This window comes from Suncus etruscus, chromosome 3 (genome assembly GCF_024139225.1).
Source record: "Suncus etruscus isolate mSunEtr1 chromosome 3, mSunEtr1.pri.cur, whole genome shotgun sequence".
NCBI classification, from domain to species: domain Eukaryota; kingdom Metazoa; phylum Chordata; class Mammalia; order Eulipotyphla; family Soricidae; genus Suncus; species Suncus etruscus.
The window spans coordinates 103,806,240-103,820,977 of record NC_064850.1 but is presented as its reverse complement, the minus strand read 5'-3'; the positions used below and the strand labels follow the sequence as shown (position 1 = coordinate 103,820,977).

The following is a 14,738-nucleotide window of genomic DNA, read 5'->3' as shown; positions in this document are numbered from 1 at the left end:
ACATTCTCAAATTCCTGTTAAAAGAGCTTGATCGTATTTTTGATAATTCAGATACTTATATGATCATACCTTCTTTTTTTTGGACTTGCTTGAGCAGTTTAGGTGGTCTGGAAAGTCTTGGCAAGGTCTCTTTCTCGTTTTTAACGAGGAGTGCATATTTGGAATCTCTTTCATTGTCGTTCTCAATTTCACCCATATGCCAGGCGAAAGAACCACGACTGAATTTTCCTTGCATATCCATAATAGCAGGCTTGGGTTGCCTGCAATAGGAACAAATGGGACCAATTTAGTAACATCCATTTTCAGATACTAGAAATATGTTCGTGTCTCTCGTAATTCAAAATGGTTTCAAGGCAAGTGATTTAAGACCCAAAAAAGGCCGAGAATTTTCCGGATCCTTTCCCTTGCACTGACTAGATCCTTGCTTCAGTCCTTCCCATCCACCCAAGCATGATGCTGGGCAAGTGGCATATGAAGTACTCTGAGTTTTCCTGCAGGACTTGGAGACCAGTTTTGAGTTCTCAGGGAAATTTAGGAAAACATTAGCTTTGTGAATAAAGGTTTTATTTTTGAACAGTGTCCAAAATGGAAGATAGAAGTGGCATTATCTTTTTTTTGAGGAACTTGGTCTAGGTTCCAACAACCTTAAATTCAATTCTTAGGCGTCCTGCATTCCCATTATAAAGGTGGGGGTAAACAGGGATTTTTAGGATAAGTATTTGCCATCTGATTTAAAAAAAACTTGAGCCCCAGAAGATAGTGGTGCCAGGCAAGGTTTGATTCCCAGAACCACACAGCTTGGAGGTCCCTGAATATTGTGGGGTAGCACTGTTGGTCCCCAACACCTCAAGGCCCATCCAGCTGGGCATCTTCAGGCTCTTTCACTGAATTCAGGCCAGTTGATGTTCCATGATATGAGCTGAGAGTCTCTCGAGCACTGCTTGAGAGAACTTCCCACAAGCTGCTCTAGAACCTCGTACCCCTCTCGACCCTCTCCATTTCGACAGCCAGAATCTCTTTGCTATCCCAAGGCCTTTTTCTCAGAATTTTAGATTTATGAGTTCCTAAGTTCTTTAAATAATTTTTTTCTCCTTCCAATCCCATTGCTAGGGATCAAAGGTCCTGGCAAGCAGGTGTACGTTTTATTGCTATGACACATCTTGGCTCAAGGATCAAGTTTCTGTCTCATCTGCATTGTTTTTCATTTGTCTTAGAAAATACATGTGCTTCTCCATGGGCACAGTACAGATACTCCTCGCTTAACGACCTACTGTTTAGTGACCACTCGCACTTACGACCATCTCTCTCTCTTTTTTTTTTATTTTAAATATTCTTTTTCCATCTTGTACACTCTACAGTACAGCACTGTGGTTTTTGGTGTTTTAATGTACTTACTTTACTAACTTTATGTTCTGTAATACATTGCAGTATTGTGTGTAAATTACACAATCGATGCAAATTAAAACAAGTGGAAGTTTTCAGTGTGATCTTTCTCGTTATTTTACTTATTCAGAATATTGTATTGTCAAGTACTATGCATCTATTGTACTACTATATACAGTACATGCAATTCCTCACTTAACGACCAATTCGCTTAATGATCAAATCTTTGAAACGGAATTTGGTCGTTAAGCAAGGAGTATCTGCATAGGGGTCTTGGAAAACAGCATTCATGAGAGTCTCTGGGCCTCGAGAGGGAGGCCTGATATAAGGCTCCTCCTGCCTGGCATGTGATAGCTGTGGCTGCAACCTTGGTTCAAACCCCTTGCACCACATGGTTCTCTGAACACTGCTGAGATGTAGCCACTCCCCACCCTTGCCTTTCTTACACACACACACACACACACACACACACACACACACACAATTCTGGTTCTCAGGGATTTTGTATGCCAGCGAGATATCAAATAAATAAGTTAAATATTTGGAAAATACGCAGAGGAAAAAGGCAAGGACTGAGTGGTGTGTATTATATGAAAGGTGACTTCCTGTCCTTTCAGGCCAGCCACACACCTGCTGCAGTTTCTTATTCTCTCCTGCCCACGGGCAGACCCTACAGTTGGTCTTGTCTCAGTAGTTATTTACAAGTTAAGATTAATAGCTTTTCATTTCAAGGTAGTTTACAAGGTGAGATAACTACTGGAAAGAATATAGGAAATAGGTATTGATTATAACTCATATTAACTTGGTTAATGGTTCAGAGGAAAATCATTTTATGCAAATTTGCCCTCATTTTCTTCCAAATCTATCAGAAATTTAATTATACCAATGGTTTAGAATAAATAAAAAATCCTTCCACCTAGTCTCTGTGTGTTATACCTTTCATAATCTTGTTTTAAATTTAACAGACTGTCTAATATTCCTGATATTCCTGAATCTTTTTTTTTTTTTTTTTTTTGGTTTTTGGGCCACACCCAGCGGTGGTCAGGGGTTACTCCTAGCTATCTGCTCAGAAATAGCTCCTGGTAGGCACGGGGGACCATATGAGATGCTGGGATTCGAACCAACCACCTTAGGTCCTGGATAGGCTGCTTGCAAGGCAAACGCCACTGTGCTATCTCTTCAGCCCTCATATTCCTGAATCTTGAATCACCAAGGGTTACAGAAAGTTAAACACTGGTTATAACGACAAGATTTTCTTTTTCTATTTGTTTTGTTTGTTTGTTTGTTTGTTTGTTTATTTTTGGGCCACACCCGGTAGCACTCAGGAGTTACTCGTGGCTCTGTGCTCAGAAATCACTCCTAGCAGGCTCAGGGGAGACCATATGGGATGCCAGGAACCGATCCTAGGTTCATCCCAGTTTGACGCATACAAGGCAAAAGCCTTACCACTGTGCTATTGCTCCAGCTGCAATGACAAGATTTTCAAGGTCTTGGGGCATACTAGCACAGCAACTTTGAATACTGAGGTGCATAACAGTGAAATTACAAATGAGTTGCAAAAGTGCAAAGAGAGAAAAGAAGGGGCAGAAAGTTAGTTTTAGAATGTTGATGATAGGTGATGGTTTGTAGTAATCAACATCTACAGTAATAGGTATAGACATTCATAACCCCAACTCAGAACACAGCCATATGATTTCAGCATAACATTCTTACAACTAGTTACTATGTTAAGTAGACCCTGAAAGATCAGGTTTTTCTCATTTTGAAATCCAAACTTTTAAAAGCAAATCTGCTTTTCCCAAGTAATTTGGAAATACAAGGCCCATAGAGGTAGTGCAGACCCAACTTAGATTCCCTCAACACATATGGTCTCCCCAAAGCACCACCAGGAATGACCCTTTAAGCACAGAGCCAGGAGTAGAAACCAAGCAAGGTAGCAACAAATGTCCAAAGGCAATATAAAAGGAGAAATGATCCACACAACTGAGTTGGATGTGGGGTGAAAGGAGAGAAGTAAGGGCCCTTGAGAAAGGGGGAGTGGGACATTGGTGCTGGTGTGGTATAATTATGTGCATGAGAAACCATCATTAATAGTATTGTTAACTATAAAATCTCAATCAATAAAAATAATGAATTTCTTTAAAGTAAAGGAGTTGGAAAGATAATCCAGTGAGTATGGCATGTTCCTTGACATGGTCAACCAGGGTTGTTCCCAGAATCCCACAGGGTCCCCCAAGCACAAAGTCAAGAGCAAGCCCTGAGCATCACCAAATATGGCTAATATAAATATAAAAGAGCAGACGTTTTGAACAAAACTGAACTGTATAGAGAGGAAGTCTGAATACTTCTAAAACATTTCCCAATATCTAAGAGTCCTAGTATATATCAACTACTTGAATAAGTGGGGTTTTTTTTCACCACTCTAGATCTTCAGTGCAATAATTAATCTTTATATGATTTTTTAAAGAATATGCACTTCACATTTCATAAAATCCACAGTCAAGGATCAAATGGAGGGTTTTGGAGTCATAATCCCAGCTGTAGAACCACTGCCACCAATTGTAGACACTCTCATCTCTACATAATGGAAGCCGGTGCACAAGCAATCACTCCCAGTTCCCTGTCCTCCAGCTTCCGCCAGTCTGGAACCTACTTCTTATCTCTGTGTAGCTTCCTTTCCATGGTACTTTCTATAAGCAGAATGAAACATTATGTGTCTTTGGTGTGTTATTAGCCTCTTTAGCATATCTTCAAGATGTATCTATTTTATTTTATATTATAGTCAACATTACATTTTATCAGCTTTTTTGTTTATTCATCAGTTAATTGATATTTGGGTTGTGTCTACATTCTGTTTATTATGAATATACTATTGTTATTATACCCATAGATCTGTTTTTGTGTGATCATGAACATCCTTTTTTTTTTTTTTAGTTTTAGGTTTTTGGGTCACACCTGGCAGCGCTCAGGGGTTACTCCTGGCTCTACACTCAGAAATTGCTCCTGGCATGCTTGGGGGACCATATGGTATGCTGGGATTCGAACCACCGACCTTCTGCATTAAAGGCAAACAAATGCTTTACCACCATACTATCTCCATGAACATGAACATTCTTTTATGTAAAATTCGGCACCATGAACATTCTTTTATGTAAAATTCTGGGGTCATATGAGAGCTCTACTAGTTTTGGGGAAAATACTCATAAACATGAGAGCTCTACTAGTTTTGGGGAAAATACTCATAAATTTTCTCCATATTTTAATTGAGTAATTTGTCTTTTATTATTATACTTTTTATCTATTCTAGGCACATGTCTTCTATAAGAAATATGTATATATTGAAAGTATTTTCTCTCTGTATACTGTCTTTTTTATTTTCTTGTGATAACCTTTGAAAGATAAAGATTGAAAGATAAAATGCAACACTATACTTTCATATTTAAATTATTTACTTTTATCTCTATATTTAAAACATGAACTCCAAACTTCTTTATGTGTGTATGTGTCTTTGTGCATGTATATGTGTTTGTGAGTTGCCAGGGATCAAACTCAGGGCATCACAAAGGCAAGACAGGATGTCAACCTTGCAGCCACATCTTCATCCCTAATTTTTTAATTTATTGAAATAGAAACCTTGCCTACAGCTATACCTGATTTGATTCCCCAAGCCATACAAGGAGTGATCCCTGAGCACAGAGCCAGGAGTAAGTCCAGAGCACCCTTTGTGTAACCAAAACAAGTTTTAAAAAAAGAAGAAAGATATAGAGACTGGAACGGTGGTGCAAGTGGTAGAGCATTTGCCTTGCACGTGCTAACCTAGGACAGACCTTGGTTTGATCCCCTGGCATCCCATATGGTCCCCAAGCCAGGGGCTATTTCTGAGCACATAGCCAGGAGTAACCCCTGAGTGTCACCGGTGTGGCCCAAAAAAAAAGGAGTAAGAGGAGGAGGATAAGGAGGAGGAGGTGGAAGAGGAGGAGGAGGAGGAAAAAGAGGAGAAGAAAAGAGAAGAAGAAGAAAAGAAGGAGAAGAAGAAAAGAGAAGAAGAGAAGAAGAAAAGAAGAAACTGAAGAAGAAGGAGGAGAAGGAAGAAGGAGGAGGAGAAGAAGGAAGAAGAAGAAGAAGAAGAAGAAGAAGAAGAAGAAGAAGAAGAAGAAGAAGAAGAAGAAGAAGAAGAAGAAGAAGAAGAAGAAGAAGAAGAAGGAAGAAGAAAGGAAGAAGAAGGAAGAAGAAGAAAGAAGGAAGAAAAAGAAGAAGGAGGAGGAGGAGGAGGAAGAAGGAGGAGGAGGAGGAGGAGGAGGAAGAAGGAGGAGGAGGAGGATATTGTTAAATTTGTATTCTTTGAGATAAGAGTTTGTAGACAATAGAGATGAGTGTCAGGACCAGTCTATACAGTCTATAGTAGAAAGCACGTTACAAATAGTCAGTGGATCAGTGCAGTAAGGGTAGAGAAGGGACCACAACGACAAGGAAAGTTGGAAAAGATCATTCTGAACAAAAACAGAGTTCTAAAAAGGGATAATGTAATATGCATGATTAACAGTAGTACAAATCAGTTTCCATGAGGGGGTACTAAAACGAAAAGAGAGAGAGAGAGTGAGAGAGAGAGAGAGAGAGAGAGAGAGAGAGAGAGAGAGAGAGAGAGAGAGAGAGAGAGAGATGCCTGCCAAGAGGCAGACAATGAGGAGGGGAGGAGGGAAACTGGGGTGAAGGGAAATATGCACTGATGAAGGGTGGTGTACATTGTATGACTGAAACTCAATCATAAAAAATTTGTAAACATAGTGCTTAAATAAGTAATTATTATTTTAAACTTAAATTAAAATTTACATTCTATGTGTATCTGGATTCTTAAAAATATGCTTATATTATTATTTGGAGGGAGGAGGTTGGGACCACATCCAGTAATGCACAGGTTCTACTCCTGGTTCTGTGTTCTGAGGTTACTCCTGGCAGAGCTCAGGAAACAAAAGGCAAAGCTAGAGAACAAACTGGAAGTGGTCCCTGAAGAGCAAAACCTTAGCCCTGTGTTATTCTCTGGTCCCAGCATATCTTATTTTTTTAATTCATTATTTTAGTTTCAAAGCTTTTCATGATTGGTTGAGACATACACTGTTTCAACACCAATCTTTTTACAGTGTCTTCCCTTGCCCTGTTTGCCTTTCACACACCATCTGCCTCTATGAGAGGTGCTTGTTTATAACTTTTGGAAACAAGCTTATACATTTTTCTTTTGAATGATTGTTTGAGAATTGAATGACATTTTCCTAGCAGTTTGCTCAGAAGATAAGTGAGGTGAGAAGGTAAAAGTGATTCCACACCTTTAGGGTATATAGCTGGGCCTTGCTTATATAACTGAAGGGGTTGCACCAACTTGCCTTTCATTCTGACACTCGCACCAGGTGAAATGCTCTGAAGAGGTGACTATGCTGGTGGCTCTTCTGGGTCCCACCTTTTTTGTGACATAGGCAGGGCCAGCAAGAGATTCTGTCTGCCACTTTGCCTCACAACCAAACAAACTCTAATTTTGTTGGTGAAATAACCAGCTCGAACTAATGTGTTTGCTCAAATTGACCAAAGTATTTGGTTATTCTGGAGACTAACTACCCAATACCAGTCTTGCCCAGGCAAGAATTTTTTCTGTTTTTTGACATCTTCTGGGTTCTCTCTGGTTGACTAAAAATAGTCCTAATAAGTGGCACAATTACTGCCTTTTTGAGTCCAAAGTTAAACAAATTGCTAACTGTTGAAGTTCCAGTGAGTCAGTCAGGTTGCCTAATATAGACCCCAGACACAGTTCTTCAATTTAGTAGCAAAGAGAGAAATATATGGAAACTTCCCTTTGGGCTTTCAGCTTTTTCTTATGTCAGTATAAAATGGTTAACTCTATGTACTTCAAGTTTCTGAAGGGCTCCGGTACCTTTTCTATATAGGGTTACAATATACTAATGGCCTGTTGTCCACAACAGTATTCTCTGAAATACTTCTCTTTCTCAGCCTTTGACTTCTGCTCTCTCTATGTCCAGAAGCACTCACAGCCATCTGATGGCACAAGGAAATTTTTGAGAAACATATTTAGAAGCCATTTGGCAGGAACCATACTTTCTGAGAACCCTGTTCTTTTTCTTTTTGGAACATTTGCAAGCAAACGGGGCTCCCTGTTTTGTTGCTTTTCTCCTTGTCTTTTTTATTTTTTTCAATGTCAGCCTTTAGAGTCTACACCTAAAGTTATGTGTGGCCAAAGAAGTACAATAAGAGCTTTGGTCAGATTGTCCCTTTTTGGAAATACTTTCCACATAGATGAGAAGTGGGCATTAGCTGCAGACACAAGTGTCACCCATCTGACAAGGCCCGAGACAACTGCTGCTCAAGAAAATCCTCCCTAAAACCCACAGTGTTGCTTTCCTTTATCCCACAGCTCAATCTCTGGCCTGCAGAGTACAGTAAACCCTCTTCTCCAGCTCCATTTCCCATTCCCTTGGTTGTTGTTTTAGAAAGAACAGGGGTTGCTGGCACTTGGTTGTGGTGCTCTCCAGGGGTCCCAGTTATGGTTCCCCTGCAATCCTCTGTGCTGCAGAGCTTGTGCACTAGGTTGCCAGGAGTGACAGCAGAGCAACAGGGATAGTATGAGGCGCATGCAGGTGTCAGCAAGGATCAAATTCAGGGTGTCAGACTTACAAGGCAAGTACTTTAGCCACAAGGCACTTTTCTACCCTTCCCCCACTTTTTTTTTTTCAAGTGAAAAACATGGGACTGGATAGACAGTACAGAGATTAAGGTACTTGTCTTACACATGGCAAACTCTAGTTTGATCCTCAGCATCACACAGGGTCACCAAAACACCACTAGGTTTTGTTCCTGAGCACAGTGCCAGGAATAACCCCCGAACATGGTTAAGTGTGGCTAAAAACTCAAAAAGGAGAAAGACTGAGAGGAGAAGAAAGAGGGAAGGGAAGGAGGCCTTGAAGAGAAACGTCTTAGAGGACTGGGGAACCTGGCCCCAGGTCAGTGTTGCCTCATCCTCATCTAGCAAGTACAGCCTTGTTTCTTTGTCCTTACACACTGATCTTCCTTTTCCTGAAACTCTTCCAGAATCATCAAGGATCATGCAGTGTCTTGTTTTCAGTATAATCCTAGCACTTTGAGCTAACACTTAATGTTATTCTGGATTAAAAAAAAGTCATGCAGATAATTTTAAGCATTAAATTATCAATTTAAGTTCCTATTGATGCAATAATTTTTATCAACATTTACTAGAGAAAGTGTTCATATTAATGTGATAGAGCCTATTGTCATGCAGGAGATTTTTTGGAATTGAGAAGTGTTTTTTTAATGTGGGAATCCATTCCATTCAGGGCTTAAGGGGCCCAGGGGACAATCCTAGTGATACTTAGCCTAAAGGGAAGGGCAGTTCAATGCTTGGATGCAGAACTGTGACAGGGACCGCTAGGATCGCCTTGATGGAGCTTGGGTGACCAGGGTTTGAATTTGAGTCTCAGTGCATTGTAAAGCACATGACTGCTAGCAATCTCCCCAAACCCTGGCAAGAACTCCTTAAAGAAAACAAGCTGAGGTATTCATATCCATAGCACATATAAATATTTATCTAAGAGGCATGTGCTATGTTTGTTTACTGACTTTCAGGGGCCTAGAGAAATAGCAGAAGGGTTAATCCTGGTACACCTGGTATCAACATTAGTTTGATCCCAAGTGTCACATGTATGCCCCCAAGCAATGCCAAGAGTAATCCCTGAACACAGACATCCTTATCTCTCTTTTTATTTTTTTCAGACCACACCCGTTTGATGCTCAGGGGTTACTCCTGGCTAAGCGCTCAGAAATTGCCCCTGGCTTGGGGGGACCATATGGGATGCCAGGGGATCAAACTGCGGTCCTTTCTTGGCTAGCGCTTGCAAGGCAGACACCTTACCTCTAGCGCCACCTCGCCGGCCCCATCCCTGAGCACAGAACTAGAAGGTACACCCTGAGAATGTGTGTGTGTATGTGTAGTCCAAGAACCTGCTCAAGTAAAAAAGAGACTTCTGGTAAAAATATTGTAATATTATTGTTTGTGCAAACAATTGGTTATTTACTGCTGTGCCTATTAGTGAATGAAATGACTATTTAGGTTCTTTGATTACAATCATCTCCCAAGTTAATCATTCATGACAAAATACAGAAAATATTTTATACTTGCTTGCGTATTTTATTACTTATTAGTTCCCTCTCCCTGCTAACAATGCCTAGGGTCAGTTTTGCATTCTTAACAATTGCAAAGCAGATACATTGAATGGATCTGGCTGTATCTACAGGCACACACTTTTTGCCCAAGTAGATGAGATTATATATATTCATTAAAAAAAATCCTTGTAAGTCCACTTTCATAAGAAACATATACTTTCCTCATGGTCAAAAAAAATTGCTTTCTAAAAAAATGTCTTGGAAAACATAGGCAACGCCCTTGGAAATTTTAAGAGCAACTATCTTAGATAGTAGAACTTTGCTAAGATGCTAGTTCTAAAATCTTTAACTTAATTTGGTTGATGTTATTAACATGTTCTAAGAGCATGCAACCTTCATGGCTTTGATGTGCAAAATGACTGCACCACTCTCCAAAGTGCCTAAGAACCTCCACCATGTTTGTCACTTTCAATATTTCTCCTCTTACCTCCACCATTCTTCTGCTTCTCCCCCAAATGCTTGGTAATATGAGTTCTGTAATCCAAGGCCAATGGCTTGTTATCATTTAATACTGTTTATTCCTGTCTTGTCTCTATCCCACAAACAAGTGAAATCATCTGCTTAAAGGCTGTTTTTATAAAGATACTATACAGAGGTACATTTTTTTTTTCCCTGCAGAAGGCCTACTCTTAGATTTCTTCAAGTAGAGCGACTAAAGTGTGTGTAGGTCTGCAAAATTATTTATACCATATGCTTCAAACCTCAGATTGTTATTATCTTGGTTTGATTTATTGCTTTGACTTCATAGAAAACATAACCACTTTATTGGAAAGGCTTGTTAAATATTCCACCACTATGTTGAAGTAAGAATTAATTGAAACAAGAATGATCTCACTTTACCCTAAGTGAACACTTCTTCAGTACTTGCCAGATTACTGCAGAATGTGAAAAATGCTGTCCTTGCCACAGTGATGTCATCAGCATGTGGCTATTATCCTTATGGGCACCAGTTGGGGCTAAGCAATGTAAGCCCAGCATACTGTCTTTCTGTGCAGAATAGGTCCCTTGGCAAGAGTTTGACTGTGGTATATGTTTATTGACTTTAATTCAACATTGAAGAAAGATTTCTACAAAAGAGCTATTGCTCGTGCTGTTTCCAAATTCTTACCAGAGTTGCAGCATATTGGATTGCCAAAAACCATCTCCTAGGGAAGGTGACTGTAATTCCTGATTTTGCAAGATATATGGTAGTTTTTCTAAGAGACATCCCAAAAGACACCTGGCCAATTTAGCAGTTCAGTGTTCCTGAAATAGCAAGTATAAAGTCCCTAGGATGCTGGGATTCCCTGCTAGGCATTGCTTGTTTGTAAGGTGATTCAAAAACAAGCAAGAGAAAGAAGAGCTGCATTGCTTTCAGGCTGCTTGGAATCCAGGTGAGAAAGCTTCAACAGTTTGGACAAGTTTTTCTATCCAGATGGTGAATCTTGACCATTGAACTAAGTTGATACAATCTATTTTTCATTAGTTTGGAATTTTAAAAACTATACACACACACTAAGTAATGTAATAAAGATCCTCAAAAGTTCCTATTTTGTTTCCTTCTGATGTTCATATCTCATCTTTTGTAATTATTTTAAAAAATACATCACATAGTTGACATAATTGATCATAATACATTTTTTCCAGATAAGTGAAAGCAAAGTTATTGAAAATAAAATAAAGGGGCCAGACCAGTGGCACAAAAAGTAAGGTGTCTGCCTTGCCCCTGCTAGCCTAAGACTGACTGTGTTTCAATCCCCCAACATCCCATATGGTCCCCCAAGCCAGGAGGGATTTCTGAGTGCATAGCCAGGAGTGGCCGCTGAGCATCACTGGGTGTGGCCCAAAAGCCAAAAAAGAAAAGAAAAAGAAAGTGGAAGATAAAAAATAAGAAAGAAAAGGATGAACAAAAGACAAAAGAAAGAGAAAGAACGAAGAAAAAGGAAGAAAGAAAGACAGTAGCAGTACATTTGTGAAAATTATTGTATCTCCAATGAGGTCATTAATACAATGGTAGAAAGTTTAGTAAGCTTTTGTAAGTAAGCTTTTGTTGTTAGCTGTCCATTCTGTTAAAATATGGTGTTTCTTTAAGGATGACAGGTCAAACAAATAAAGTTGTCCAAAATTTGAAGCACTATTCCTGATACTAAAGTTTTTGAAGTATGTACTCAGCTACCAGCCTCCTGGAAGAAACATATGCAGGGAGGGTGCCCATACTTGCTCCAAGAAAACTCTGGCTATATCAGCCCCCAAACTGGCATATCTGAAGTGTGGTCAGATCAGTATTCCCAAAGGGAAATGTAGAGGGTCAATGATGAGGCAGGGCCATTAGGAAATGATGATTCTGGGTATTGGAGGCAGCAAATGTGGCTTTGGCAGTACGAGACTTGGCCCACCCTTTCCTCCTGAAATGGTGTGGGCTGGTGTAGCCATAATCTTTCAAGGCTCAGTTTACACCTCGTTTGAAGAGAGTGAGTCTATGGAGCTGTCCTGGTTCTAACATCCATAACTCATATCTTTAAAATTGGGTTACTAAGACTATCCATTACCCAGTACCAGAGTTCTGGTAGCTTTAGAAACCAAAATGTATTTTCCCACAATTCTAGAGGTTAGAAGTCCAAGATGAAAGTGTTGTCATGTCTGTTTTCTTCTGAGGCTTCTGTCCTTGTTTTGTAGATGAGTATCTTCTCCCTAGGTCTTTAGGAGGGTGTTCCTTTATTTACATATTTAAACAGGTGGAAGAGCCCTCGCTGGTATTTAGGAGGTTTGGGGTCCCACCAGCCATTCTATGCTAATTGGGCATCAGTTTAAAGCAAGGACTGAGGATACATTGCTCACTGGGCCCTGCAGTGCCAGGGATTCCTGGGTCATCTCAGAGGTGCTAGGGACCTCCAGGGTTGTACCTACCATGCTCAAGGGACCATGTGGTTCTCAGAATGGAACCCAAGTAAGGTGCATTATGATCTAATAGCTTTACTAGTGCTCTACACCAAATTTTCTCTTTTTTATTTCATTTTGATAACACCCATTGATGTTCAGAAGTCAGAAATTACTTCTAGAGGTGCACAGGAAACCATATAAGTGGCCAAAAATCAAACAAGCCATGCGTGCTACTACTGTATTATCTCCCCAGCTCCCAAATCGCTTCCAAAACCTCATCATATTGAACTAAGGGCTATCCTAATAACCTCATTTTAATTTAATTACTTCTTTGAAGACCCTATTTTCAAATACAATCACAGCTTGCAGTACTGAGATCAGGATTAGAACATATTGTTGGGAAGGACACATTTCAGCCAGAATAACTGCTTTCTAGGGATAGGGAGCTCTTTCATCAAAGAGGTACAGAATACTGAGTCATTCTCATTTTGTGGCTAGGGTAGCCATCAATGATTTATGCCTAAATTCTAGAATTTATTAGGGTTCCTAAAGTAAAAAAAAAATGTCCTACTTCTGCTCTTCCTTCTTTACTAAGTAATTATTTTGATTTTAAGATCACTTGGTTTACATAGAAAAGAAAAATGTATTAATTTTTTAAATAATATATTTAAGCACCATGATTACAAGAATGTTTGTAGTTGGTTTTCAGTCATAAAAAACACCCCCCTTCACCAGTGCAACATTCTCATCAACAATGCCCCCCAGTCCCTCCTAGCCCACCCCTACCTGTATTCAAGACAAGTAATCTATTTCTCTCACTCACTACCATTGTCATGATAGTTGTTAGTGTAGTTATTTATCTAACTGCACTCACCACTCTTTATGGTGAGCTTCATATTGTGGGCCAGTTCTTCCAGCTCTCATTTCTATTGTTTCTGGGTATTATTGCAATAATGTCTTTTACTTTTCTTAAATCTCATAGACAAGTAAGACAATTTTGTGTCTATCTCTCTCCCTCTGTCTTATTTCATTCAGCATAATAGTTTCCATGTCCATCCATGTATAGGAAAATTTCATGACTTCCTATCTCCTCACAGATGCACAGTATTCCATTGTGTATACGTACCATAGTTTCTTTAGCTATTCATCTGTTGAAGGGCATCTGGATTGTTGAGTCTGGCTATTGTAAATAGCACTGCAATGAATAAAGGTGTGAGAAAGGCATTTCTGTATTGTGTTTTTGTGTTCTTATGGTATATCCCTAGGAGTGGTATAGCTGGATCATATGAGAGTTCAATTTTCAGTTTTTTAAGAAATATCCATATTGTTTTTCATAAAGGCTAGATGAGATGGCATTCCCACCAGCAGTGAATGAGAGTTCCTTTCTTTCCTCATCCCCACCAGCCTGATTGTTCTTGTTCTTTGTGATATGTACCAGTCTCTGTAGCATGAGATGGTACCTCATTATTGTTTTGATTTGCTTCTCCCTGATAATTAGTAATGCGAGCATTGTTTCATGTGCTTTTGGCTATTTGTATTTCTTCTTTGAGGAAGTGTCTGTTCATTTCTTCTCCTTATTTTTTGATGGGGTTAGATGTTTTTTTCTTGTTAAATTCTGTCAGTACCTTGTATATCTTAGATATTAGTCCCTTATCTGATGGGTATCGGTAAATAGTTTCTCCCATTCTGTGGGTGGCTTTTGTATTCTAGACACTATTTTTTAAGGTGCAGAAGCTTCTCAGCTTTAGCTTAATATATGTTTATCTATTTATCTCTGCTTCTACTTATTTGGACAGTGATGTTTCCTCCTTAAAGATGCCTTTAGTCTCAATGTCATGGAGTGTTTTAACTACATGTTGTTCTACATATCTTGTGGTTTTGTGTCTGATACTAAGGTCTTTAATTCATTTGGATTTGACTTTTGTGCATGGTGTTAGATGGAGGTCTGAGTTCACTTTTCTATATGTGGCTGACCAGTTGTCCCAACACCACTTGTTGAAGAGGCTTTCCTTTGCTCCATTTTAGATTTCTTGCCCCTTTATCAAAGCTTAATTGATTGTATGTCTGAGGAACATTCTCTGAATACTCAAATCTATTCCATTGTTCTGAGGGTCTGTCTTTATTCCAGTGCCATGCTGTTTTAATGACTATTTCTTTGTAACGCAATTTGAAGTTGGGGAAAGTGATGCCTCCCATATTATTTTTCCTAAGGGTTGTTCTAACTATTTGTGGGTGTTTATTGTTCCAAATAAATT

General features: G+C 39.4%; 1 protein-coding gene across 1 annotated transcript in view; it reads right to left on the bottom strand.

Annotated features, from left to right (window-relative positions):
- Window positions 1-14,738, bottom strand: part of C3H4orf45 (chromosome 3 C4orf45 homolog) — a 152,183-nt gene that overhangs the window by 6,484 nt on the left and 130,961 nt on the right. The window contains exon 4 of the mRNA XM_049770858.1: window positions 70-260. Coding sequence (XP_049626815.1) covers window positions 70-260 — 191 coding nt within the window. The remainder of the gene's footprint in view (window positions 1-69; window positions 261-14,738) is intronic.